The sequence below is a fragment of the Schistocerca americana genome, chromosome 6 (genome assembly GCF_021461395.2).
Source record: "Schistocerca americana isolate TAMUIC-IGC-003095 chromosome 6, iqSchAmer2.1, whole genome shotgun sequence".
Taxonomy (NCBI): domain Eukaryota; kingdom Metazoa; phylum Arthropoda; class Insecta; order Orthoptera; family Acrididae; genus Schistocerca; species Schistocerca americana.
The window spans coordinates 27960562-27986017 of record NC_060124.1 but is presented as its reverse complement, the minus strand read 5'-3'; the positions used below and the strand labels follow the sequence as shown (position 1 = coordinate 27986017).

The 25456-nt window shown below is 39.6% G+C and overlaps 1 protein-coding gene across 1 annotated transcript in view; it reads right to left on the bottom strand.

Moving 5' to 3' along the window:
• Positions 1–25456, bottom strand: part of LOC124619833 (tetratricopeptide repeat protein 8) — a 75225-nt gene that overhangs the window by 47969 nt on the left and 1800 nt on the right. The window contains exons 4-5 of the mRNA XM_047146441.1: positions 19486–19760; positions 14041–14190 (exon numbers count right to left, since the gene is read on the bottom strand). Of these exons, the coding sequence (XP_047002397.1) occupies positions 14041–14190; positions 19486–19760 (425 nt within the window). The remainder of the gene's footprint in view (positions 1–14040; positions 14191–19485; positions 19761–25456) is intronic.

Below are 25456 nucleotides of genomic sequence, written 5' to 3'. Positions count from 1 at the left end.
GGACAAAGTGGCTGCTGAACTCAGAGAATTGCAAGACAGCAGAGCTATTGCGCCCATACAAGCTAGTCAATGGGCAACTCCACTGGTTTTGCTCCCCAAACCTTCAGGTCGCATTTGCCTCTGTTGACTAAGTCTACAGTCAACCCACAAACTACGATTGCTACTCATCCATTGCCATGCCCTCAGGATCTCACGAACAGATTAGGCACTGGTCGCTACTTTTCAAAAATTGATTTGTGCGACGCATATCTTCAAATACCACTAGATGAAGAATCTAACGCTGTGTGTGTTGTGGACACTCATATGGGCTTGTTTAAATATTTGCATTTGCCTTTTGGCAGTGCTTCCACACCCAACATTTTCCAACAGTATTTAGAACATATGACTCCTCAAATACCAAAAAGTTTAAACTATTTGGATGATATTGTCGTAGCAGTTCATACTGCAAATTTTCGTGCTTTGTTTTGTGTGTTATCTGATGCAGGACTAAAGTGTAGACTGTACAAATGTGATTTTTTTAAACCTGAGTTTCAGTATCTTGGTCATGTCATAAACAGTCAATGTGTACATCCTCTTTAGTCACATTTGTTAGCCATACGTGACCTGCCAGTTCATCGCAATGTCACAGAATTTCAGTCAGTGTAAGGGAAAACGAACTATTATATACGCTTAATATCGATTGCTGCACAAATTGCAGCTCCATTGCATCGCTTGCATTGCAAGAATGTCCCCTTTGTTTGGAGAGATGAGTGCTAAGAAGCTTTTCAAAAACTTAAAGATGCATTGCTCAGTGATTGATGCTTGGTTCACTTTGATCCTGACAAACCGGTTGTGTTGCAAGTTGATGCTTCTTCTTATGGAATCGGTGCAGTGTTTTCACACAGATTTGGTGATAAAGACAGGCCTATTGCTTTCGCATCAAAAATGTTGTCCACAGCTCAGTGTAACCATTCACAGATAGAGAAAGAGGCATTGGCTATTGTGTATGGTGTCACCAAATTCCACCACTATTTGTATGACAGAAAATCCTACTTAGTAATGGATCACAGCCCACTGCAGTCCTTGTTTCATCCAAAGAAGCTGGTTCCTCTATGAACTGCCTAAAAATTGCAAAGATGGGCTTTGTTGATGTCTCAATACCAGTACGAGATTCTGTATTGTCTGACAGCTTAAAATGGTAAAGTGAACGCACTTTCATGTCTTCCGATTGGCCCTGATACAGACTTTGATGCTTCTGCTGCATCTTGTCATCACATCGATGCTCACAATTCTGAACTATAGGAAAACTGCAAAGGGCACGGAAGCTGATTCAAATTTGAACATTTTGTTAACATACATTCACACAGCTTGGCCTCACTCATTGCAAAACATAAAGAACTCTATAGCGCTCTGACACTTTGCACAACGACATACTCTCACTATACAGCAAGGTATGATTCTTGTTCATAATGACAGGACAGTCAAGTGTGTTGATCCCCAAAGTTTTGCAAAAAGAAGTGTTGCAGTTACTTCACCAAGGACACTGGAGCATTGTTTGTACGAAACAGTTAGCGTGTCAACACTACTTGGCAGGGTATGGGCACCCAAATAGGTCAGCCAATGCCACGAAAATTCTCTGCTTGGCCTAAGTCGCATTCACAGTGGCAACGTGTGCACAGAGAATTTGCGGGATCTTTTTGGAACAATCGTTGGTCGATTGTGGTAGACTCTTACAGCAAGTTTCCTTTTGCTGTGCCAATGAGCTAAATGATGTCACATAGCACAGCTCAGGTGTTGTCCTCTATTTTTTGCCTAAAGTCATAGTGTTGGAAAATAACCCTTGGTTTACGTCAAATGAATTTGAAACATTCTGTGAACACAATGGCATACAGCATCTAACTAGTGCACTGTTCCATCCACAGTCAAATGGCAAAGCGGAACGTTTTGTCAAAACCTTCAAGCAGCAGATGACCAAACTTTGCACCGCACACACCAGAGAGCAAACATTTCAACTGTTTCCCACCTCCTATCATTTGTATCCACGAGACGGACCACTGGTGTCAGAACTGCTTCACAGCCCCTGCCATTGGACACTGCTCGACCCACCTCAGCATCCAGCACCGATGTTTTTCAGGGTTTTTTATGACAGCAGACAGTGGGCACAAGGCGAGATCCTTTGTTGACTTGGCACATGCATTATCTCATTTCAGGCCCAGACAGACTTCTGTGCCGACCTCACAATCAAATTTGGCACTGTTACGTGCACAGCAATCCTTCTGTATCTCTTCCTCCAGATTCACAAATCCCAAGGACAGCGCGGCCACAGAAGCTGCCAGAGGGTGTCATCACGACACTGCAGGACGACCCCATGGAGATGGAGCCTTCGCCTCCTCTCGTCCTACTGATGGAGCTGGCTCCACCCATAGTGGCTGACATCTTCTACATCATGGTATGGGCCTCAGAAGGTGGACACATACCCTTATGGGCATTTTCCAGGAAACGTTTCCATCAGAGTGAAGGCTGAATGGTGGCATACAACTGGACGTCTGACGTCCCCTGCAGCTACAGCTTCTGGTCCATTAGAGTGTCCACACTCCTGCTTCTCCCCCTCCCCGTTGTCGTGCTCCATATATGACAACAGTCAGCCACTTTGGGGGTGGAGGAATGCTGCAGCGTAAAGTCAGCACTGGCACGCTAGTCGGGAATGATGGAGAAGAGACAGCTGCGAGAAGAGATCAGCCAAACACATGCTGAGCGACCTCCCCCCAGGATAACAATGCAACAGCAGTGGCCCCTAGATGAAAAGGACATAAGCGCCACGCTCGACTGAGGGCAGCCCACTTTGATAGCAGCCGCAATGTTAGCCACTTCATTAGCCAACACATTGTAGCATCTATCATTAGAATTCTCTATATAGCACAGACTTGAGTTTGTCTATTCTGAAGAAGACTGATTATTTTGTATATCACCCTTTGCTTGAAACACATCTATCAAACTTAAGTATTGTAATTGTTTTGTTGTAACAAAGCTCATTAATACGAGTTGTTTGAATGTTTGTCTAGCGAACTGAGTATGCAGGATTCCTAGACACAACAGGGATGGATGAGGATGTTGTAGGTTCAGTGGGTGGTGGAATACCACTGTGGGAGAAGAGGGAAGGTTAGCAGGCAGGACATTCCTTATTTCAGGGCACGACAAGAGGTAGTCGAAACCCTGGCTGAGAAAGTGATTCAGTTGCTCCAGCCCTGCATACTACTGAGGCATGAGGGAATGCTCCTCTGTGACAGGGTAGTAGGACTTTTGGAGGTGATGGCTGACTGGAGGGATAGGGTACTGGATATCTGTTTCTGAGCGAGGTTGCATAGTCTCCACCTGAAATGAATGTATGATTTCTTCTGACATGTCAGGAGCTGCACGTCTAGTTAATCAAATCTAATGATGAAGCCGAAACAGTGAAATAGTTAAGGAAAAAAGAAAAAAAAACTTATTTATTGCACCACACACTGACACAAGTTTACTGCCTACAAGATGATTTAACACGTCTAAACTGCTGTTTCTTATATACTTTTTAATAATCACATGTGAGTTCATATATTGTTTCAAAGAGACTTTTTAAAGTTAACAGTTAAAATTTGATTGCTTTTACAATTTTACAGAATTTGGTTCTATAATATGTTACAATACAAGGCGTTTCAATCCTTCTGGGTCAAATTGAAACAAGTGACAGTGAGTCGACAACCGATTATATTGAGATAGGGTGCTTATTTATGTGTAGAGCATAACAACAACGTGTACTGCACAATGTGTACTGCATAACAACAACGTAGATCATAGTAATTGTGCAAAGTGACAACCGCCAGTTGCCTGCATGTATGTCAATGACACATAAAGTTCTGCCACACTCTCTCAAAGATCCCTGGTGTCTGTTGTACCAGGAGACAAGCAGCTTGCATTTTAGCAAGCAAATCTTTATCCATTTCTACCAGGAGTTCATAGACCAACATCTTGTTGTAACCCCAGAGGAAAAAGTCTAGAGATGCGAGACCTGGTGATTGTGCTGGCCATGGGACAGGACTTCCCCTTCCAATCCAACGATGAGGATAAATGTTGTTCAGCTGCTTGTGAACATTAATGTCAAAGTAGGCTGGTATATTGTCATGTTCAAACCACATCATTTTGCACACAACAAGGAGTACAGTCTCCAAGAATTATGGCAGCACGTCTCACAGGAACACTAGGTAATGTGGACCAGTCAAACAGGAAGACAGCAAATAAGGTCCTATTAGGTGATCACTACCAATGCCCGAATGTATGTTGGGCAGAGAATTGTTGCTAGTGGCCACCAGTGTGGGTGGCATGGGGATTGTCCTCACTCCAGACATGGTTGTTACAGCTGTTGAAAATACCATCACAGGTGAATGAGGCCTCATCCACAAACAATAAAAACTGTACAAAGTTTGGCACTACAGGACTGTGATGGATAATCCATCCACAAAAGTGAGTACGGGGCTCAAAATTCACTAGTCCCAATGCTTGCACACATTCTTTATGATAGGTATGTTATACTTGTTCCACAGTACTCTCCCCACTGTACCCCTGGGATCTTTGCAAGAGTGCGGCAGAACTGCATGCACCATTGCAATACATGCATTGAGACTGGCGGTCATCGCTTTGAACAATTACTATGAGCTACGTTGTTGTTAAGATGCATCCATATGATGCCTTTTTTGTGTTCAACTTTGCACAAGTGTGTAAATTTCTAACAGTGCAACTACGCATGTGCATTTATGCATACATAATTTCCTGGAAATGGAGGCTGTGCATAAAATGCACTTTTTAGCAGACAACAGGTAGCTGAGGCCCACGTGTGTTCGATTGTGTAATGTGTTGAGCTTAGACTGTGAAGCAAATTATGCGCAATAATGTCTGTTGACTCCAAAGGAAGCACACTTAAGTTTATACATGTTTACAGACAAAGAAGAAAGTAGTATGGAGTGCCCCTTCTGAAGATTATTTGAATAAAAATTTGAGATTTGTTGCCCCGAGTGTCAAATACTATACATAAGTTTAGAAGTAGAAACACTGAGAAGAATAAGCCAAAAACTTATGAAAAGTGTGGGCCTATATGAAAACTGGACGAATATTCATGCTACGGTGACTTAAAAGCACAACTGGGAAGCCTGACATTTGGAGGGGGGGAGGGGGAGGAGAAGGGAAGAGTTGATTCTCATGTCTATGAAAGTCCCAGATTTTTCAAATGGGAGGATGTTAATCTTCCTATTATCTTTCATCATTAAAGTTACATAAACAAATAAAATATAAACGATGCATTGAAAGTTAATTAACCTTCACATAATGACTAAGAACCTCCCTTCAATATTTCTCAATTTCAGGAATAATTACTGAAATGCTTTGTTTTGAAATGAAGAATAGAAACTGGTATATAAGTCACCATTTAATAGCTAACAAAATTTTATTGCCAGCCTTATCACCGTAGGTTCTCAAGCAGAAATCTAAAGTCTCACTGTGACCTCCCTTGAAATTTGCAGACAAAATATTATCACCACCTTGTATCTCTCATACTGTTGTTATAAATATAATAGAGGGAAACATTCCATGCAGAAAAAATACATCTAAAAACAAAGATGATGTGACTTACCATACGAAAGCGCTGGCAGGTCGATAGACACACAAACAAACACAAACATACACACAAAATTCAAGCTTTCGCAACCAACGGTTGCTTCATCAGCAAAGAGGGAAGGAGAGGGAAAGACGAAAGGATGTGGGTTTTAAGGGAGAGGGTAAGGAGTCATTCCAATTCCGGGAGCGGAAAGACTTACCTTAGGGGGAAACAAGGACAGGCACACACACACACACACACACACACACACACACACACACACACACACACACACACACACACACACATATCCATCCGCACATACACAGACACAAGCAGACATTTGTCACAAATGTCTGCTAAGGTAAGTCTTTCCGCTCCCGGGATTGGAATGACTCCTTACCCTCTCCCTTAAAACCCACATCCTTTCGTCTTTCCCTCTCCTTCCCTCTTTCCTGATGAAGCAACCGTTGGTTGCGAAAGCTTGAATTTAGTGTGTGTGTTTGTGTTTGTTTGTGTGTCTATTGACCTGCCAGCGCTTTTGTATGGTAAGTCACATCATCTTTGTTTTTAGATACATCATACTGTTGTTATTTAGATACTCATTTACCTACAGTCACTTTTGTGCTTTCTCTTTCTGTAACCTTTTCATCACAATAAACACAACAGAAGCTCCCAAGCAAAGAAGGGAATTCATAGCAGACTGCTTCCACACTGAAGTAATGTATGGACACGAGACCACCCATGCATACATGTAGTCTACCCACAAATTTTTGTGCACGCTCTTTTATTCCCACGCATCTGTGATTATACATGACAAAAGAGGCATCATGTGGACATATGTTTATGCGGTGTGTGCTGAATGTCCATAACACGATAAACATATGTTTCTGACCACTGGTTCCCTATCTCAATGTAATCAAGTTGTGGATCAGCTATCAATTGTTTCAATTTGACACAAAAGGTTTGAGGCACTTTGTATTTTTAAATCAGTTAACATTCTGAAATATCACAATTATCTTGACTGAATTGCAAAAAATGCCTTTCTACAACAATGTTTGAATTACTTTAGTTAATAACTTTATAAATACTGTTTTGCTTTGATCACTAACATGAATTTTGAAACTTTATGGTTAGCTGAAGAACACTAGCTATCACTTTTCCATGTACAAATTTCGTAAATGCTAGTTTAGACATTTGTCTACATATGTCTTAACGTATTTTCAGTTAATGATTAGACATAATGTTATGTTAATGATATTTCATGTTAATTACTCTCCTGGTGACTTAAATTCATCAATGCAGTGAATTAACAATATTACAACACAGGCTCATACATTTACACAATTTAGTGTAAACTTCGCAATGTAGTATCACATACATCAAAAAGATGCAAATTACAGTTCTTGTTAAATGTTTCCTATTCTCACATTCTATGTTGGTTGGCTGTGGAAAGATTTCAGATGCAGCTGCTTATTAATTCTGACCTTCTGCACTGCAGTACTATGTCAGAACAAACACATGTGTCTCCCAGTTGTAGACTTCTTCACCACTTCTTCTGTGCTAGCTGAAATGCTACTTTAGTATTCAGTCTTTAGGAAGGGACATAAAGTTCTTCTACATAAATTATGCATGTCTTGATTTTCATTACAATATGAGGACATTTCACATGCAATTTGTTTACAGAAGTTTATAGGAGACTGTACACACAAGCAGTCTCTTTCAGCACAGTTCTCTCAAACGAGTACTGCCTTCATTAGTGTGACAGCTCCACAGTTGTCAAAATCTTCGCTGTTCTATGGCCCGCAGTGCAATTCCTGGACAGGAGTCTAGGAGCATGGAATAACTGCCCAAACAACATATTGCACCCATCTACATCTGTGCACATGTACGACAGAAAAAAATTCTGCCACAGTATGCGTAACAAAATTTATAACTTAACTAATAAAAAAAAAAAAAACTCTTCCTAAAGACACAAAGATGATTTGTAGGTCAGAGAGACATGGGGTAATGCATCATTTTCCCCAAAATGGTATGTTACAGCACAATATATAATTTGATTTGTTTCACATTTCTAAAGGCTCTGCTTCATGATTGGCTTTATGGAACATATGTGTGATCAAATGAATAACACCTGCTTACACAAAGATGTCTACATATGATTACGATTAAACAATGCAAACTCCAGGTAGGAATATCAACAATGTAGGAAAAGACAGATTGCTACTTACCATAAAAAAGACATGTCAAGTTGCAAACAGGCACAATTAAAAGACACTTACATAAAGCTTTTGGCCACAGCCTTCATCAGTAAAAAAGAGACACACCATTCACACACATACAACCGACAACTCAAGCATCTTGGACCACAATGTCAATGCCATGAGTATGATTATTACGTTTCTTTTCTTATCTGCAGATTGTTACTGGAATTTTTAGCACGTCCTTTATGTTCAAGGTCCTCATATCTATTACTTTAAAACTAAAATTACACTAAATAGAAAAATTCTAAAATTAAACAACAATTAAACAAGAAAATGAGATGATCTTCTTTTACTACATATGGCAATCGTAAAAGTGAACCAAAGGGAAAACCAATGCTAGCTTTAGGAATACGACATTTCTTCATCAAAAATCAAGAGAAGTTTTAAAAAATGAAACTATTCCAGAATTACGTCAATAACTGAAGCTGGTTCAGAGTCAATGGAGGCACAGTGGTAAATTGAAAGAGAAAGCAACTATGAAAGCACTGTTGTGAACAATGAGTTTGGTATCTGTAGTCAATTAACAAGGGTGGTTTGACTGCAAGTCTTCAAGCATGGTGCCTTTGAAGCCTCTGGTTCAGCCTGATATAAAATATTGCATGGATCCAAAATATCTATTTAACTTCTCAAAAATAAAAACTTTGATTGGGATGTCATCTGTAGGTACATTTTAAGCACCTGGGAAATTACACACACACACACACACACACACACACACACACACACACACACACACACTCTTTTGAATTATTTACACAAAAATTCTAACACAGAGTACCCTTCAAGTAGAACAACAAATTAAATCATCATCATCTTCATCATCCTCCATATGACACACCCAGGCAGTACATTTACGATATGTGATTAATGTCCTGACCTATTTAGCGGAACCCGAAACCCCACCACCCCCACCACCCTATGGCACAAGTCGAGGAATCTGCAGCCTACACGGTCGCAGAACTGTCTGAGCCTCTGATTCAGACCCTCCACTCGGCTCTGTACCAAAGGTTCGCAATTGGTCCTGTCGACGATGCTGCAGATGGTGAGCTCTGCCTTCATCTAGCTAGCAAGACTGGCAGTCTTCACCAAATAGATAGCTGCCAGAAACCAGAGACAATCTCTTCTGATCCATAGACACACACGTCATTAGTGCCGACATGAGCCACCACCTGCAGTTTGCTGCACCCTGTACCCTTCATGGCATCCGGAAGGACCCTTTCCACATCTTGGATGACTCCCCCCCGGTATGTACATGGAGTGCACAATGGCTTTCTTCCCGTCCTTAGCTGCCATATCCCTAAGGGGCTCCATCACCTGCCCAACATTGGAGCTCCCAATGACAAGCACACCCAACCTCTGTGATTATCCAGACCTCTCAGGAAGACTGGCCACTGCTGCAACAGGCGAGACCGCCCTTGCTGGCTCAGAAGTACTTTCAAAGTAGGCAGTACCTCAAACCTGTTATGGAGCTGTAAGGGTACAGCAGCCAGCACCAACTTTTGCCTTCCACCCAGGGGAAGTGTCGACCGGCAGGGATGTCCGAATCCGAAGGCGCAGTGGCATCAGAGATCCCAGGCGATCATACAAGTTCCAGAGACGCCAAAGCGCTCGCCTCGGGTGTCCCAATGTCACTGCGGCCCAGGTCAACAGCCTGGAGTCTATCATCCACGGCCAACACAGCTTCAAGCTGATTACGGATGGTGGCCAATTCCCCCTGAATCTGCACACAAACGGTGCAGTCCCTATCCATCGCTAACAACTTTTTTTCCTCTCTTTTATCTCACAAGCCATTCAAAACAAACAGATGATGGATGTCTATGTGAATTTGCACTACACGGGTACCAAAATGCCATGCTACAACTCTCAAATACTATAATGCGCACGAAATTTGTGAGTTAAACTATGCAAGTACCCAAAAACACGCAGAGAAATTAAGAATTAAACTATGAAACAAATAAGTGAGCTAAGAGTACGGCTTGCTGCTGCTTATTCAACAACGGCAGGGAGCTCACTCCCGAACTGTTGTAATACTTTGGGTCCCACAAGTCAGATATTAGTTTTTCCTGGGCGCTCGCTGACCAATACTTCTTCTTAAACTTTTTCTGGAAGTCTGCCCAAGACGAAAAATTCTCTATGTTCGCTGTGCCCCACTCTGACGCTTCTCCAAAAAGGTACCCCACCGCAAATTCAATCTTTTTTTTAATCTTTCCAGTTCTTTTTGGCAAGGCTTGATTAAACCTTTTCAGAAAATGAGTAGGATATACTTCCCCATCTAGCTTAAGCTTCGGAAACTGTCTAGATAGTCCAGAATTTGCCCCCCATTGTAGTTCGGTCATTACCTCACTGGTTAACACCATGTTAGGAGAAATCACCTTCTTGTCTACCTTATCCTGGATAATAATATAATAGAGGGAAACATTCCACGTGGGAAAAATTTATCAAAAAACAAAGATGATGTGACTTACCAAACGAAAGCGCTGGCAGGTCGAAAGACACACAAACAAACACACAAAATTCAAGCTTTCGCAACAAACTGTTGCCCCATCAGGAAAGAGGGAAGGAGAGGGAAAGACGAAAGGATGTGGGTTTTAAGGGAGAGGGTAAGGAGTCATTCCAATCCCGGGAGCGGAAAGACTTACCTTAGGGGGAAAAAAGGACGGGTATACACTCGCACACACACACACACACACACACACATATCCATCCACACATATACAGACACAAGCAGACATATTTAAAGACAAAAAGTTTGGGCAGAGATGTCAGTTGAGCCGGAAGTGCAGAGGCAAAGATGATGTTGAATGACAGGTGAGGTATGAGTGGCGGCAACTTGAAATTAGCGGAGATTGAGGCCTGGTGGATAATGGGAAGAGAGGATATATTGAAGAGCAAGTTCCCATCTCCGAAGTTCGGATAGGTTGGTGTTGGTGGGAAGTATCCAGATAACCCGGACGGTGTAACACTGTGCCAAGATGTGCTGGCTGTGCACCAAGGCATGTTTAGCCACAGGGTGATCCTCATTACCAACAAACACTGTCTGCCTGTGTCCATTCATGCAAATGGACAGTTTGTTGCTGGTCATACTCACATAGAAAGCTTCACAGTGTAGGCAGGTCAGTTGGTAGATCACGTGGGTGCTTTCACACGTGGCTCTGCCTTTGATCGTGTACACCTTCCGGGTTACAGGACTGGAGTAGGTGGTGGTGGGAGGGTGCATGGGACAGGTTTTACACCGGGGGCAGTTACAAGGATAGGAGCCAGAGGGCAGGGAAGGTGGTTTGGGGATTTCGTAGGGATGAACCAACAGGTTACGAAGGTTAGGTGGACGGTGGAAAGACACTCTTGGTGGAGTGGGGAGGATTTCACGAAGGCTGGATCTCATTTCAGGGCAGGATTTGAGGAAGTCATATCCCTACTGGGGAGCCACATTCAGAGTCTGGTCCAGTCCCGGAAAGTATCCTGTCACAAATGGGGCACTTTTGTGGTTCTTCTGTGGGAGATTCTGGGTTTGAGGGGATGAGGAAGTGGCTCTGGTTATTTGCTTCTGTACCAGGTCGGGAGGGTAGTTGCGGGATGCGAAAGCTTTTCCCCTAAGGTAAGTCTTTCCGCTCCCGGGATTGGAATAACTCCTTACCCTCTCCCTTAAAACCCACATCCTTTCGTCTTTCCCTCTCCTTCCCTCTTTCCTGATGAGGCAACAGTTTGTTGTGAAAGCTTGAATTTTGTGTGTATGTTTGTGTGTCTTTCGACCTGCCAGCGCTTTCGTTTGGTAAGTCACATCATCTTTGTTTTTTGATAAATTTATCCTGGATAAGTTTGAATTCTTTCCATAAATTATCTATGCCTCTCTTAGTATCATTAAGTTCTGAAGCTAAATTTGAAGAGACGTTGTCGGGACTTACCCTCTCGGCAACTTTTCGGTCAGTTATTTCCTCTACCTGTTCCTCCAGATTACTTATATTTACTTTGTCTGAAGTGGCTAGTTTCTCTTTAACATTTCGTTCCATGTCATCTACTCGAATGGTCACACCTGAAATTTGAGATTAGTCCAAACTCTCTTTTAAGGTGTGCAACCTATGCTTTATAGCATCAAAAGTAACACTGCGTACGCTTGGAAATGATCCTAACTTTTCATTAAGTTCAGTTTCTACATTATTAAATTTATCTTCAATATCAAATTCTAGTTTTTTATCTAAGTACTGAAATTGGTTATACTGTGTCCAACTTAAGTCAGTGAACAGTTGGTTTACATGAATTGTCAGGGAATTACTTAATTCGTTCTTTAAATCTAATTTCAAACTCTCCACTTTATCATTTAAGGCATTGAACTTAGCATTTAAAACCTCACCCTGTGCTTCTAGTTTTTCACTTAAAGTAGCACTTTGTTCCTTTCTTATACCAACTGAATCCACCTACCGTTCAGCTAATCTATCATTTAACTGAGTATTTACTGAATCTAACTTAAGACTTAGTTCTTGTTTTAAAGTAGCTGAATTTAACTGTAAACTCTGAGCTTCTAGATTTTTATTTAAGTAGTAATTTGGATGTTTTGAGCTTTGATTAAATTCACTGCTTCAGACCAGTCTGGCATTTCCCTAGTCACTCTAATAGCTGTGGCTAGTTCTGTTAGTTGCTGTTCTTGATCCACATTCTTCCTACTTTTAGATTGGGTTATCATTAAAAATAAAATTCACCTCAGAGTATAATAACTATACTAAAAGTCTATTATTGAACAGTGTCCTTAACTTCACACTCAATTAACTGTCTTTCACTCACCCGGCATAGAGTTTTAGGTTGCATTGGTGAGCAGGCTTGCAATCTGCGCCGGTGAAATGAAAGGTTAGTTTTAGCGTCGGTGAACAGATTTGTAGTCAGCACCAATGAGCAGCAGCTGGCGTCGTTGGTGTCGGTTGCTGGTTATAGGGTCCACACCCCCGCCATGTGTGTGCGGGCTGCTTACTCCTCACACTGGATCTTCGTTATTGAATAGTTCTCGTCGTAACTCTTCTTAGTCTAAACTGTTGAAATTTTCCTTGCGCCTTTTCTTATATTATATTTATTAATCTTCACTCCTTTTTGCTGTTTATGCAGAATCCAACTCTGTGAACCATTTCCCTGTCTCGTTACTAATGGTTGCTATGGCAACTCACAATATCCTTTTATCTTTATTTCGTTTCGAAATTCCTCTTTCTTCGAGTCTTGATCATGTCGGTCACCACGTTCTAACGGTTTTGGTGACAAGAGAAGCGGTGCAAAGCTGGATTGTAATCTTCACACTTTTCTTACTGCAGTTGACTTACTTGAAACTTTTAGCTGATCCTCTTCTCTGGATATGCGGCTGCATCGATCATCACTGGTTAGAGGAACTAACAAATACTCTCTCTCTCTCTCTCTCTCTCTCTCTCTCTCTCTCTCTCTCTCTCTCTCTCTCTCTCACTAGAAATACCTCAGTGACCTCATACTTACAGTTCAATTCAGGTATATTTTCATCTCCACAAGTTTCACATAAACATACAAATTCTTGTAAGTCAACTATGACAACACCCGTTAGGTACAATTAAACATAACCACAATTGTCTGGTTTTAACAAACAAATAATTTATAGATATCCCCTGTGACTTGCTTGGTTCAGAGCTAAGATATGAAGTGAGTTAAAGGTCTATAGACAAATGTTCATTTTTCTTTTTTTTCCCAACAATCCCATTCACTAATACAGCAAAGAGTAGCATTTAATTACTCCATGTCCTCTTCCACAGCGTCTGTGGTGCTTAAGGCAAACACTTGTCGGTGTCGCTTTTCTAACGCAGCTCCTGTTTTCCCTTGACAAACGTCAATCCTGCATACACAGACATGTGTTGTGCAGTAAATAGGCTCTCTCTCCAACTTATCTCTAGTTTTCGAGGCGGCAGAAAGTTGAGTGGTTCCAGAATTTACGTGTAAATTCTTAAAGCATTAAAATTGCCTCAAAACAGTATAAGAAAATCACACAGAATTGATACAAGTCATCAGGCTAACAATGTGAATCAGAGTTTTCAAGTTCAAAAATTCAATTTTTTTTTTCTTAATTTGAGTGTGCCACATTTATAATTGAGCTAAATAGTGATTTGTGTATCTTTCTCTTCTTTACTTTCTAAACTGAAAAAAAGAGTAATGAACTACTGGAATAAATCTAACCTGTAAAATCGAAGAGCTACCTCTGGTTGGTCTGTATAAAAGTGTTGCATCCCTATGCATGCTATAGCCTCAACATGGGTGGCATCTTCCTTCAGAATGTCTTTATAATATTTTACAGAGACTGTTATCTTGTTCATGCCCTCAAACAACCTGCAACAAAAAACAAAAATCGATAACCAGACCAAGTAATATATTTTATTAATGAAAGTTGTTCACATGTCTATATTTTAATTTTTTGTTGAGTTTATATGTACAGTACTTCAGAAAGAAAACTCCTTCTTCAAGGTTCAGGACTCAATGAACCTCTATACATCACGTGATGAAGCAGTTTACCTACATTTTTCATGTAAAACTTCTTCACCATTTACCCATCTACATCGTTTCAACTTAAGCACACAAACTGATCATCAGAAACATTGGTCACTCCTTACCTATAAATATTTACAACTCACATTCTACAATGCAGGTAATAGCTATGGGATGATCAGAACAGTGATTTTTTTTTTTACTTTATGTATCTCAATTCAGTAGTTCTCCACTATATGTGAATAAAGTGGCCAGAGGCTGTGGCCATGTGTGTGAGGGTGGCACTTGTGGGAATGTGTTTGTGCGTGTTTTCTATTTCAGAAGGACTTTGTTCACAAGGTTATATATTTGAGCAGTTTCTCTCATTTTGCCAATCTTTGACTCAATGCCTCCCCTATGTGGTGAGTAACAATCTGTCCTTTCTGTATTGCTGTTATTCCATCCTGGATTTTACACTGCTTAAAAAATAAAGTACTTCATTATACTTCTTACAAACTTTCAATGACTGAACAGCTTACAATATACATACAACTAGCAGTCTTTATTGCTAGAACTAGCACGTCTTTATTGCTAGATATTTTGAACAATAATGATAAAGTAAACAAATAAAAAAATATACTTGGATGGAATGAATCTGCTAAGTTTTGGATTTACTCACCCTGGTTTAAAGTTTCATTTAATTCTTATTATTAACTCATACAACACTTCTCAGTTTCTAATAGCCTCATCATCAACAGCACTGAAACCCTAATTTTCTTACCTTCTTATGAAAATCGCAAGTGGCATGCAAACAGTGGAATGAGTAGACATAGAAGTTAGTGATGAATCTGTGCAGGGGTATACTGAGAAAATCGAGAAGGCAGTATCTCACCACAAGTGGCCCCACAGATTAGATGTGGTTTTCGTTCCATAGACCAAAAAATGGCTCTGAGCATTATGGGACTTAACTTCTAAGGTCATCAGTCCCTCCCAAAAAATGAGATGATTCTCTTGGGTGTGGAACATGTCAGAAAGTATAACATAAAACATTTGAATATAATACTTATTACCCTCATCATTTGTCAGGAGATTGTCGAAAATGTGAATACAATGCGGTAAACTGGAACAGATAATATTCACAGAATTAACACGCTATCAGAATGAAACATTGTTATGCACTTTTAATAAATCTCGACTGTTGTGACCAAGTGCTGTCAAAACTAAAATCTAGCAGACATTTTTACTTAAGCTGGTTTAACAGTCTCTGTTAAGATATTGATCTAGAGTAGAAGGAGTTCCCTACCAAAAAGTCTTTCGAACTACGTTTAAACCGTGCTTTATCTGAAACCAGGTTTTTAATGGTTGCTGGCAATTTACTGAAAATGTATGTTCCTGAATATTAGACCCCTTTTTGGACCAAGGTAAGTGATTTTAGGTCTTTATGTAGAATGTTCTTATTCCTAGCACTGATACTATGTATTGAGCTGTTGGTTGGAAATAGAGATGTATTACTTGCAACAAATTTCTTTAAGGAATTAATATACTGAGAAGCAGTGGTTAGAATACAAAGTTTTGGAACAGATTTCTACATGATGTTCTTGAATTTACAACACAAATGATTTTTATCACACGCTTTTGCACCCTAAAAACTTTTTGCTTGGTTTGATGAGCTGCCCCAGAATATGATCCCGACATGCAGCTTTACTGTATGATTAAATGATGATGGCGTCCTCTTGGGTAAAATATTTCGGAGGTAAAATAGTCCCCCATTCGGATCTCCGGGCGGGGACTACTCAAGAGGACGTCGTTGTCAGGAGAAAGAAAACTGGCGTTCTAAGGATCGGAGCGTGGAATGTCAGATCCCTTAATCGGGCAGGTAGGTTAGAAAATTTAAAAAGGGAAATGGATAGGTTAAAGTTAGATATAGTGGGAATTAGTGAAGTTCGGTGGCAGGAGGAACAAGACTTTTGGTCAGGTGATTACAGGGTTATAAATACAAAATCAAATAGGGGTAATGCAGAAGTAGGTTTAATAATGAATAAAAAAATAGGAGTGCGGGTTAGCTACTACAAACAGCATAGTGAACGCATTATTGTGGCCAAGATAGACACAAAGCCCATGCCTACTACAGTAGTACAAGTTTATATGCCAACTAGCTCTGCAAATGATGAACATCGAGTATAGATTTAAGTGTCAGGAAGTCGTTTCTGAAAGTATTTGTATGGAGTGTAGCCACAGAAGAATGCTGAAGATACGGTGGGTAGATCACGTAACTAATGAGGAGGTACTGAATAGGATTGGGGAGAAGAGAAGTTAGTGGCACAACTTGACTAGAAGAAGGGATCGGTTGGTAGGACATGTTTTGAGGCATCAAGGAATCACAAATTTAGCATTGGAGGGCAGCGTGGAGGGTAAAAATCGTAGAGGGAGACCAAGAGATGAATACACTAAGCAGATTCAGAAGGATGTAGGTTGTAGTAGGTACTGGGAGATGAAGAAGCTTGCACAGGATAGAGCAGCATGGAGAGCTGCATCAAACCAGTCTCAGGACTGAAGACCACAACAACAACAACAACAACAAGACATAATAGAATGAAAGCAAGCAAAGTATGCAAGTTTTGTTTTATAAATATATCTTCTACATCTGACATTATTCTCACTGCAAATGCAGACTTGTTTACGTGCTTAAGCAATTCTGTAGTATGCCCCTCCCCACTGAATTTATTATCAAGTTGTAATCATAGAAATTTAACACTGTCAACTACTTCTGCATGTCTTCATATGTCATACACATGCTGGAAGGAAATCTCTTACAGGTTTTGAACTGCTTGTAGTGGGTCTTCTTGAAGTTTAATGACAGTGAATTATCTTTAAACCATTTATTAATATCACTGAAAATTTTATTAGTAGCTGTTTCTAAATATGTGCTTGACTTGCTACTTATTGCAATGTTTGTATAATCTGCAAACAAAACAAACTTAGCATCTGGCAATGTAACAGATGACAGGTCATTAACGCACACAAGAAAAAGCAATGGACCCAAGATGGAATCTTGAGGAACACCACATGTAATTAATTCCCAGTCAGAAGAAGACAGACTGCTTACTGCACAGGTATTTTGCAACGACACTTGGTAGCCCTAGTGCACTTAATGCGGACAACTAGACAGTTTTTGTCACTAACAGAAAGTGGATAGTCCCATGTTCACCAACATGTAGAACCAGGCTAAAAAATTTATGACCTCAACATCTGCACCCATGTCAATGTATCTTGATCTTGCTGAAATGCATTTTTAACAATGGAAAATCCAGGATGGAATAATAAAAATATTATGAAAAGGACAGCTGGTACTCAACATATAGCAGAGATACTGAGTCGCACTTAGGCACACCAAAAAGACTTTCAGCCAAAAAGGCCGTCATCGGAATTAAACAAACACACACACACACACACACACACACACAAAAGTGCAACTCACACATACATGACATGACCATAGTCTCTGGCTGCATAGGCAGCTATCCTTTTCATAAAACTGAAATTCATTTTTGCTGTATGATAAATTTCAAGGAGAAAATTTTACAGACAGGACTGGACAGGAAAGACAAACACTGCGAACCATAATGGCTGTTTCAACCAATAATTCGACTACAAAGATAGAAAACAAAAGCATCTCATTTTAAAGCAAGGAAGATTGTTGTGTGTGATTTACTAAAGCCATGCAAGAAGATAGAACAATCCTTCTGGTGTAGACTTTTTATTATTTTACAGAATGAGGTTGAGACTTAGTTCAAGACAATCGTGAATAAGTGGTTCTTGTTTTTGGTATTTTGTGATATGGCTGGCCAGAGCTTATGATAACGTGAAAATCACAGCATTGGAAAGAAAGGTTGTTTCAACTGGATCGCCTCTTAAACTTATCTGTGGAATTAAATCTTTGCTGCCAGACACAACAAATCTATGTTAAGCACAGTGTAAATACTACTGGGCCTCAGATAGTTGACAGTGCTCTCCTCAAGGGTGGCATTCTGAGCCCTCTCCTGTGAATAGCATACAAGCAAGACCTTGAAAAATGTTTTACACCAAGGGTAACTACCTTAACAGTTTGCTGTATTTGACAAGCTGCTCCCATGAAACAGTAAAAGAAATTACGTATGATTTCATAGAAAATTTTAGAATTTGGCTGAAAGGCACTGGTCTAAATTAATCCCAGAAAAATCATACAAAGATATTTTTATGTAGAAAGTGGTTCCACAGTGCCCCAATTATATGCTGCATGGAGGAACACACATCTCATTCTGGAGTCAAGTTTATAACATGAGAACTGTCTCAACATTAGTTAGGATAGCTCATGTAAATTATGGGTTTGTTTATAAACAACTTTTATGCTATCACCTTATGCAATGCATTTTGGAAAATGATTCCCATTTTCAAGTGCATTTTTCTCAGTGTATTATTCCATTTTTTGTAATGTTTTTGGTGTGAGTTCCTGCATTGTTCTATTGACTTTAAGTTTTCTTATGGTCAGTTTGTGCAGAGTCTCACACAGGTTGAACATCACACACAATTTTCTGTGCACTGTATACATTCAGAATAACAAACTTACATAAACAATGTGTAACTGTTTGTTTATGTAAGTCCTTTTCCTTCTGCCTGAAGGAGGAGCCACTGGCTCCAAAAGCTTGCCCATTACAACCGTCTTTTATGTGTTTGTTCTGCCGCCTCTTGGTGAGTAGATTTTTTATCTATCCAGTTAAATTATTTTGCCAAAAATTGATTGTTTTTGTTTTTATATGTGTAATGTATTTGATGTATCCTACACAAGTATATTAAACGGCCCTAAGGCAAATAAACAGAACTATGTATTTTAGAACTGGTGATGTCGTGTCACAATGTTTTGATGAGTTTTGTTCCCATCATCTTCAAGCAAAGCCATACTTGAAGATGATGAGTATGAAACTGAACTGAGGGTGTATATTGATCTTTTCTGCAGATATCCTCCATTCCTGAAGCTTTATATGTAACCTGGTGATCGGTGTTTCCTAAGAATTTATATACCAATCAGGACAATGCACCAATGTGGCTTCCTTTCTTGTTCTACAGTATTCTATGTTCATCTAATAATTATATCAAGAATTTAATCTGATGTCAGTGCCCCACCTGGCTATTTCTGTTGTAAGTGTCACTTCATTAGGAAAGTACTCGAGTCCTGTCTTGCAAACATCGAGTGCTGTCAGAGGCTGATCCAGACGAATATAAACCCTTGCCAACCTCAAAAATGTCTCGACCGTCTGTTGCCACTTCAGAGCTGAACGAAACTGTTGCTCTGCATCTCGCATCAGGCCCATTACAAAGTAACATTTCCCAAGTTGTACTTTCCACCACCAGTCTTTGAACAAAGAGGCCTCAGTTGCCTGCACAGCAAGTTCCATAGCCTGTAACAAGTATGATAGTTAGTAAACACAGTAACATCTCCAGAGAAGGTAACACTCTTAGTATTATCCCATCACATAATAGTATATACCCTCAATTTGTACAAGCTACAAATTTCTCTTGCACCACAGTGGGTTTGCTTCAACATTCCAGTGAGTAAAATCCCATACCCTGCAGTTCAGTTTCATACTCATCATCTTCAAGTATGGCTTTGCTTGAAGATGATGGGAACGAAACTCGTCAAAACATTGTGACACGACATCACCACCACTTGGCTGACCACCCGAGAAGATTGGAATATGACGAGATAGCCTGCAATGACAAGGAATTGTGTTTAATAAATATGTGTACAGAATAAACTGACTTGTTTCTCAATGGCACTTATCCCCTACTGATTGTAAAGAACACATGTGACCACTGCATTCCGTTAACTTTCTGTCAAGGCTTCCACCTGAGGGGACGATGACTAAAGTAATGAGTTCTCTCCTAACAGGAGACTGAGAGGATGATAACAACTTAAATAGCACAAAGACCTTGTTGAAAGTCATTAATGTGGTCTGTTGTTACCTATTTCATGACACACTAAATATATGAGGAGTGAGATGGGGTGCCATTAAAATTTCCTTTATCATAGTGTTTATGATTCGAAGTACAATGTGTAATAATTAACAGAAAACTAGCTATGACATGAAAGACTGTTTCCACTCACCAAAGATGGCATGTTGAATTGCAGACAGGCATGACAAAAATAATGTTACACATTAAGCTTTCGGCTGAAGGCCAGTCTGGCCTGAGCAGCCACAGATAGTGCTTATGTACATGGGAGGAGTGCCTGCTTCTGTAAATGCAAGTGTGTTTCTCTTTTCAGATGAAGGCTTTGGCAAAAAGCTGAATGTGTAACAAATTTTTCATTGTGCGTATCTGCAACTCAATGTGTCATCTTTATGGTGAGTAGCAATGTTTCCTTTCCATTATTGTTGACATTCCTACCTGTACTTTCTGTCAGATTCCTTACATTATTACTTTAGTATATACCATTCTGGTTGGCCCACAGATGTGTTAAGCAGATCTTATACTGCTCTGCAAAGGGATGTAGCCTTTCCATTATGAATTAGTATTTGTACCCCATTTTTGTTTTTATGATCAAGTTTAGCAGTCATTTGTTCAACTTTCGCAAATTTCTACGGCAAGGACTGAATCCTGAGAATGACAACAGTGAAAGCTTAGGAACTACAAATGAAATTTCACTATGTTAGATTCTACTAAAATTTCCCAGCAGCTGCTGAATGCAGGGTTCTGTGTGTATATTTAATGTAGGTGGTGAAATGCAGGTTCACAGTGTCCTATATGAAGTGTTAAATCAATTTCTCTTCAGTAAGGTGCTCTATTCATGTGTCGCTATAGCTTTTTCAGTGCTCAAAGCAATGGGATGGATGGCAGAGGGACTTTGTTGTCTTAAACATTGGTACAACATAGTAATGTTTGAACAGGTGAAAAGAAAAGACAAGTACAAAACCATCACATTACAGGGGCAAAATTTATTGTATTTTCTTGATTATGGGGTGGAGGACAGGGATCAAGAAGGCATTAATATTATTAGCAAACCTCATCTGCCAGAAAGAGAAATGGATAGAGATGTGCAAGCCCAGTGTGGCAAAAATGCATAAAAGGGTGAGAGATACATAAACTCTGATTGTATCTGCCAGATGATAGATTTTCTCACATGCTCCAGAATGGCCAGTTACTTGTTTGTATGTTCCATAGATGATAATTGAGAGCTTTCATTATGATACAGAACAAGTCAGTTTTACAATTATAGTTTATTTTCCAAACGAAAAATGTGGCAGCTTGCTGACCCTTTACATGATAACTTCGGAGGTTGTTTCTTTCCCTGCGTATAATAATTTATACTTAACTATGTTCAAATTATTAAAATTCTCTAGGCTATTATGCATTGGGCTGTTATCTAACAGAACACAGAAGACAATGGCATTATAGTCCAGGGAATTTTAGTAAATTTAACCTTTTCAGTGCAGAAAGTTTGTTAATTTTATCATCCATTAATTTTTTTTACATTAACTTGATAGATGATAAAAGATTTTTACACCTCAGTACATCACTCTTTTCTGTGCCACACTAAGGCTGAGTGATTGGTATTTAAAATGGTTCTCCTTACAGTATTATATTTAAGTGTCAGTACACCCAACTGTTTAAAGGCCTATGTACAAGAGGTTCTGGAGTAAGCATCACATAATATTCTTACTACAGGCTTCTGTGCAACAGATTTTGCTTTCCTAAATGATGAGTTACCCCTGAAAATGATGCCATAAGGCATAAGTGGGTGAAAGTAGAAAAAGTAAGACAACATTTTTAAATTTTCATCTCCAAAATATGATATTATCAGAAATGCAAAAGTTGTAGAGTTGGTACATTGTTGACGATTTGTATATTGCGATTTCCAGTTCAGTAAGTAGCTTGCAATAAGTAGCATGTCAAGTACAGATTTAGAACTGGATCCCAATCAAACTTCCACTGTCATCAATAAATAGCTTAAAGCTAATTCACTGTCATTAAACTCTGAGAAGATCCATTATATGCAGTTCAGAGCCTGTAAGAGATTTCCTTCCAGGATATGTATAACTTATGAAGACAAGCAGATTGAGAGGTTGACATTGTTAAATTTTTGGGATTACAACTCAATAATAAATTCAGTTGGGAAGGGCACATCACAGAATCGCTGAACTACCTAAACAAGTCTGTATCTGCAGTGAGAATGGTGTTAGATGTAAGTGATATATAAAAAACTTGCATACTTTCATTCCATTATGTCATATGGGATCATATTCTGGGGCAACTCGTCAAACTTAGCAAAAAGTTTTTAGGGCAAAAGCGGGAGATAAGAATCATTTGTGGCGTGAGTTCAAAAACATCATGTACAAACCTGTTCAAAAACTTTGTATTCTAACCACTGCTTCTCAGTATATTAATTCTTTAAAGAAATTTGTTGCAAGTAATACATCTCTATTTCCAACCAACAGCTCAATACATAGTATCGATACTAGGAAGAAGAACAATCCACATAAAGACCTAAAATCACTTACCTTGGTTCAAAAAGGGGTCCAATATTCAGGAACACACATTTTCAATAAATTGCCAGCAACCATTAAAAACTTGGTTTCTGATAAAGCACAGTCTAAACAGAGTTTGAAAGATTTTTTGATAGGCAACTCCTTCTATTTATAAATGAGTATCTTAACAGGGACTGTTAGACAAGCTTAAGTAAAAATGTCTGTCAGATTACAGTTTTCAGAGCACTTGGTCACAGCAGTCAAGATCAGGTATTATGTGTATGATAAATTTATTAAAAGTGCATAACTATGTTTCATTCTAACAGTGTATTAATTCTGTAAATATTAGGGTAGTGAGTATTATATTCAAATGTTTTATGTTTATTATGTTACACTTATTGACTAGTTCCACACCCATGAAAACCATTCATTGTTGGGTCTATTGAATGCATACAAAATCTAGTCAGGTTCTTATCAATACGACCACTTTAGAATTAAGAGTATTCTGTTTCATTTATTGACTTACCTTCATGCCTTGTTTATAAAGTGTGGTAAAGCCTTGATGATGATGATGACAATTTATGGCAGAGGGCGCTAAACAGCATTAATGACATACCAAAGATTGTGAAAATCTATGGAAGAAGATCAATAAACTGGAAAACTACATTTGATCCCATTGCAGGAATCATAAATAAACCAAGAAGGTGAGCTTCAGAAAAGCCCACAATAAAATCCCAGCAAGAGACAGCAGGATAACTAAATAAAATACCTGTAAATATGCTGTTCAAAAAAGGACAGATAACCGTGGCTGCATGATGACTTAGAAATAATACGTGACCCTGCCACTCTGTGACACATTAAGATCTCACGCTCAATATTTTGGAATTCTGGACACCACACAAAATCTTAAGACACAAACAACACTTGCCTCGTTATCATTAAAATAGGTGCAGATCTGAATGGTACGTAGGTTTCCACAAATCAACTGGAAACAGTGAATTGTATGTACTGTAAGGGGCCATGTGCCAGCTACTTCTGGCACAACGCCTGCATGCAGGATAGTCGGCTTTGGAGCCACAAGCACTTCTTGTGTAGGGTGTGTTACGAGTAGCGCAGGTACACTACATGTTATGAACACTGTTCCACTGATAAACAATCTGCAGAAATTCTGATTATTAGATGGTGCAAGATGCACTTATGAGCAGCACACACATCAGCAACAGTGGCACTGCCATTACAGGGCCTATGTTGCATCCACTATCATATGCTCGCAGAGCACTACTTTCATATTCCTCCATTGCTGCATATTTAAGTTGCAGCTCAAACTCCAGCAGGCAGCTCTTTGCTCAGCTTTATGCTTAATACTGGCTGCAACCCACACCAATCTATCAGAGCTTCCACTGAGCTCATTGCCAGTCTCACTGGTTCGTCAGCATCATCACGTCCTAGTGGCTGTAGCTGGTTGAGTATTATGTCCCATCAGCCACCAACTCTGGGTCGTTGGTATCATTCCAGCCCAGGCACCACACCTATGCTGCAAGGCATTGTGACATCACTCCAGCCACAATTGGGGATGGAGCTCAGCTAGTGCACTTTTGTCTGTTACTGTCATGACCTATGTCATGAAGGGCTCTTGTTCATATCAGATCAGGATGATCATTTAGTTGTGTCATTCAACAATTGCATTATGCTGAAACTAACTTCTGTGTGTTGTGCTAATAAAGAGTATTGTCATACTACCTGGGAATACTATCCAAAGTCTTCGATATCTATCTGTTTTAGAATTTTAGCACATATTCTGAGCTGAAAGATAAGGAGGCACGTCCCAGTTACCTTCTTCACATCACCCAGCATGGATTCCAAAAACATGTCATGCATAACTCTCGCATTTCATGCAGCATCCTGAAAGCCACAGATCAAGACAATCAGGGGGATTAAGTATTTCCTGACTTCTAAAAAAGCATTTGACTCAGTTACACATCAAAATTATCAGCAATTACACAATTTTATGGGGTATTAACAAAATCTGTGATTGGAACTAGGATTTCTTAGTAGCGAGGATGCAACATATTATTTGAATGGAGAATCATCAACAAATGTAGAAGTAACTTCAGGTGTATAGCAGGGAAGTGTGTTGGGACCCTTGCTATTCATGCTGCATGTTAATGACACTTGTGGACGACAGACTTTTCGCGGATGATGCAGTTATCTATAGTCACATAAAAACTGAAATGAGCTGTACCAATATTCAGGCAGATCTTCATAAGATGTAAAAGTGGTGCAAAGACCAGCAAGCTGCTTTAAATGTATAGAAATGTAAAGCTGTACAATTTAGAAAACACAAAAAAGTAATATATGATGTCAATATCATCCAGTCACAAGCGAAATCAAGTCAATCCAAATTACCTAGATGTAACAGTTTGTGGGAATATGAAATGGGATATAGCATAGGTCAACTGCAGGTTGCAGACTTGGGTTCATTGACAGGATACTAGGAAAATGCTGTCAGTCTAAGCAGAAGACTGCTTATAAAACATTTGCATATCCCACCTTAAAATGACTAACAGGGGGTTGCATACACAGATGGGCAGCACAGATGGTCCAGAGTTGACTCACTGAAAAGCATCATG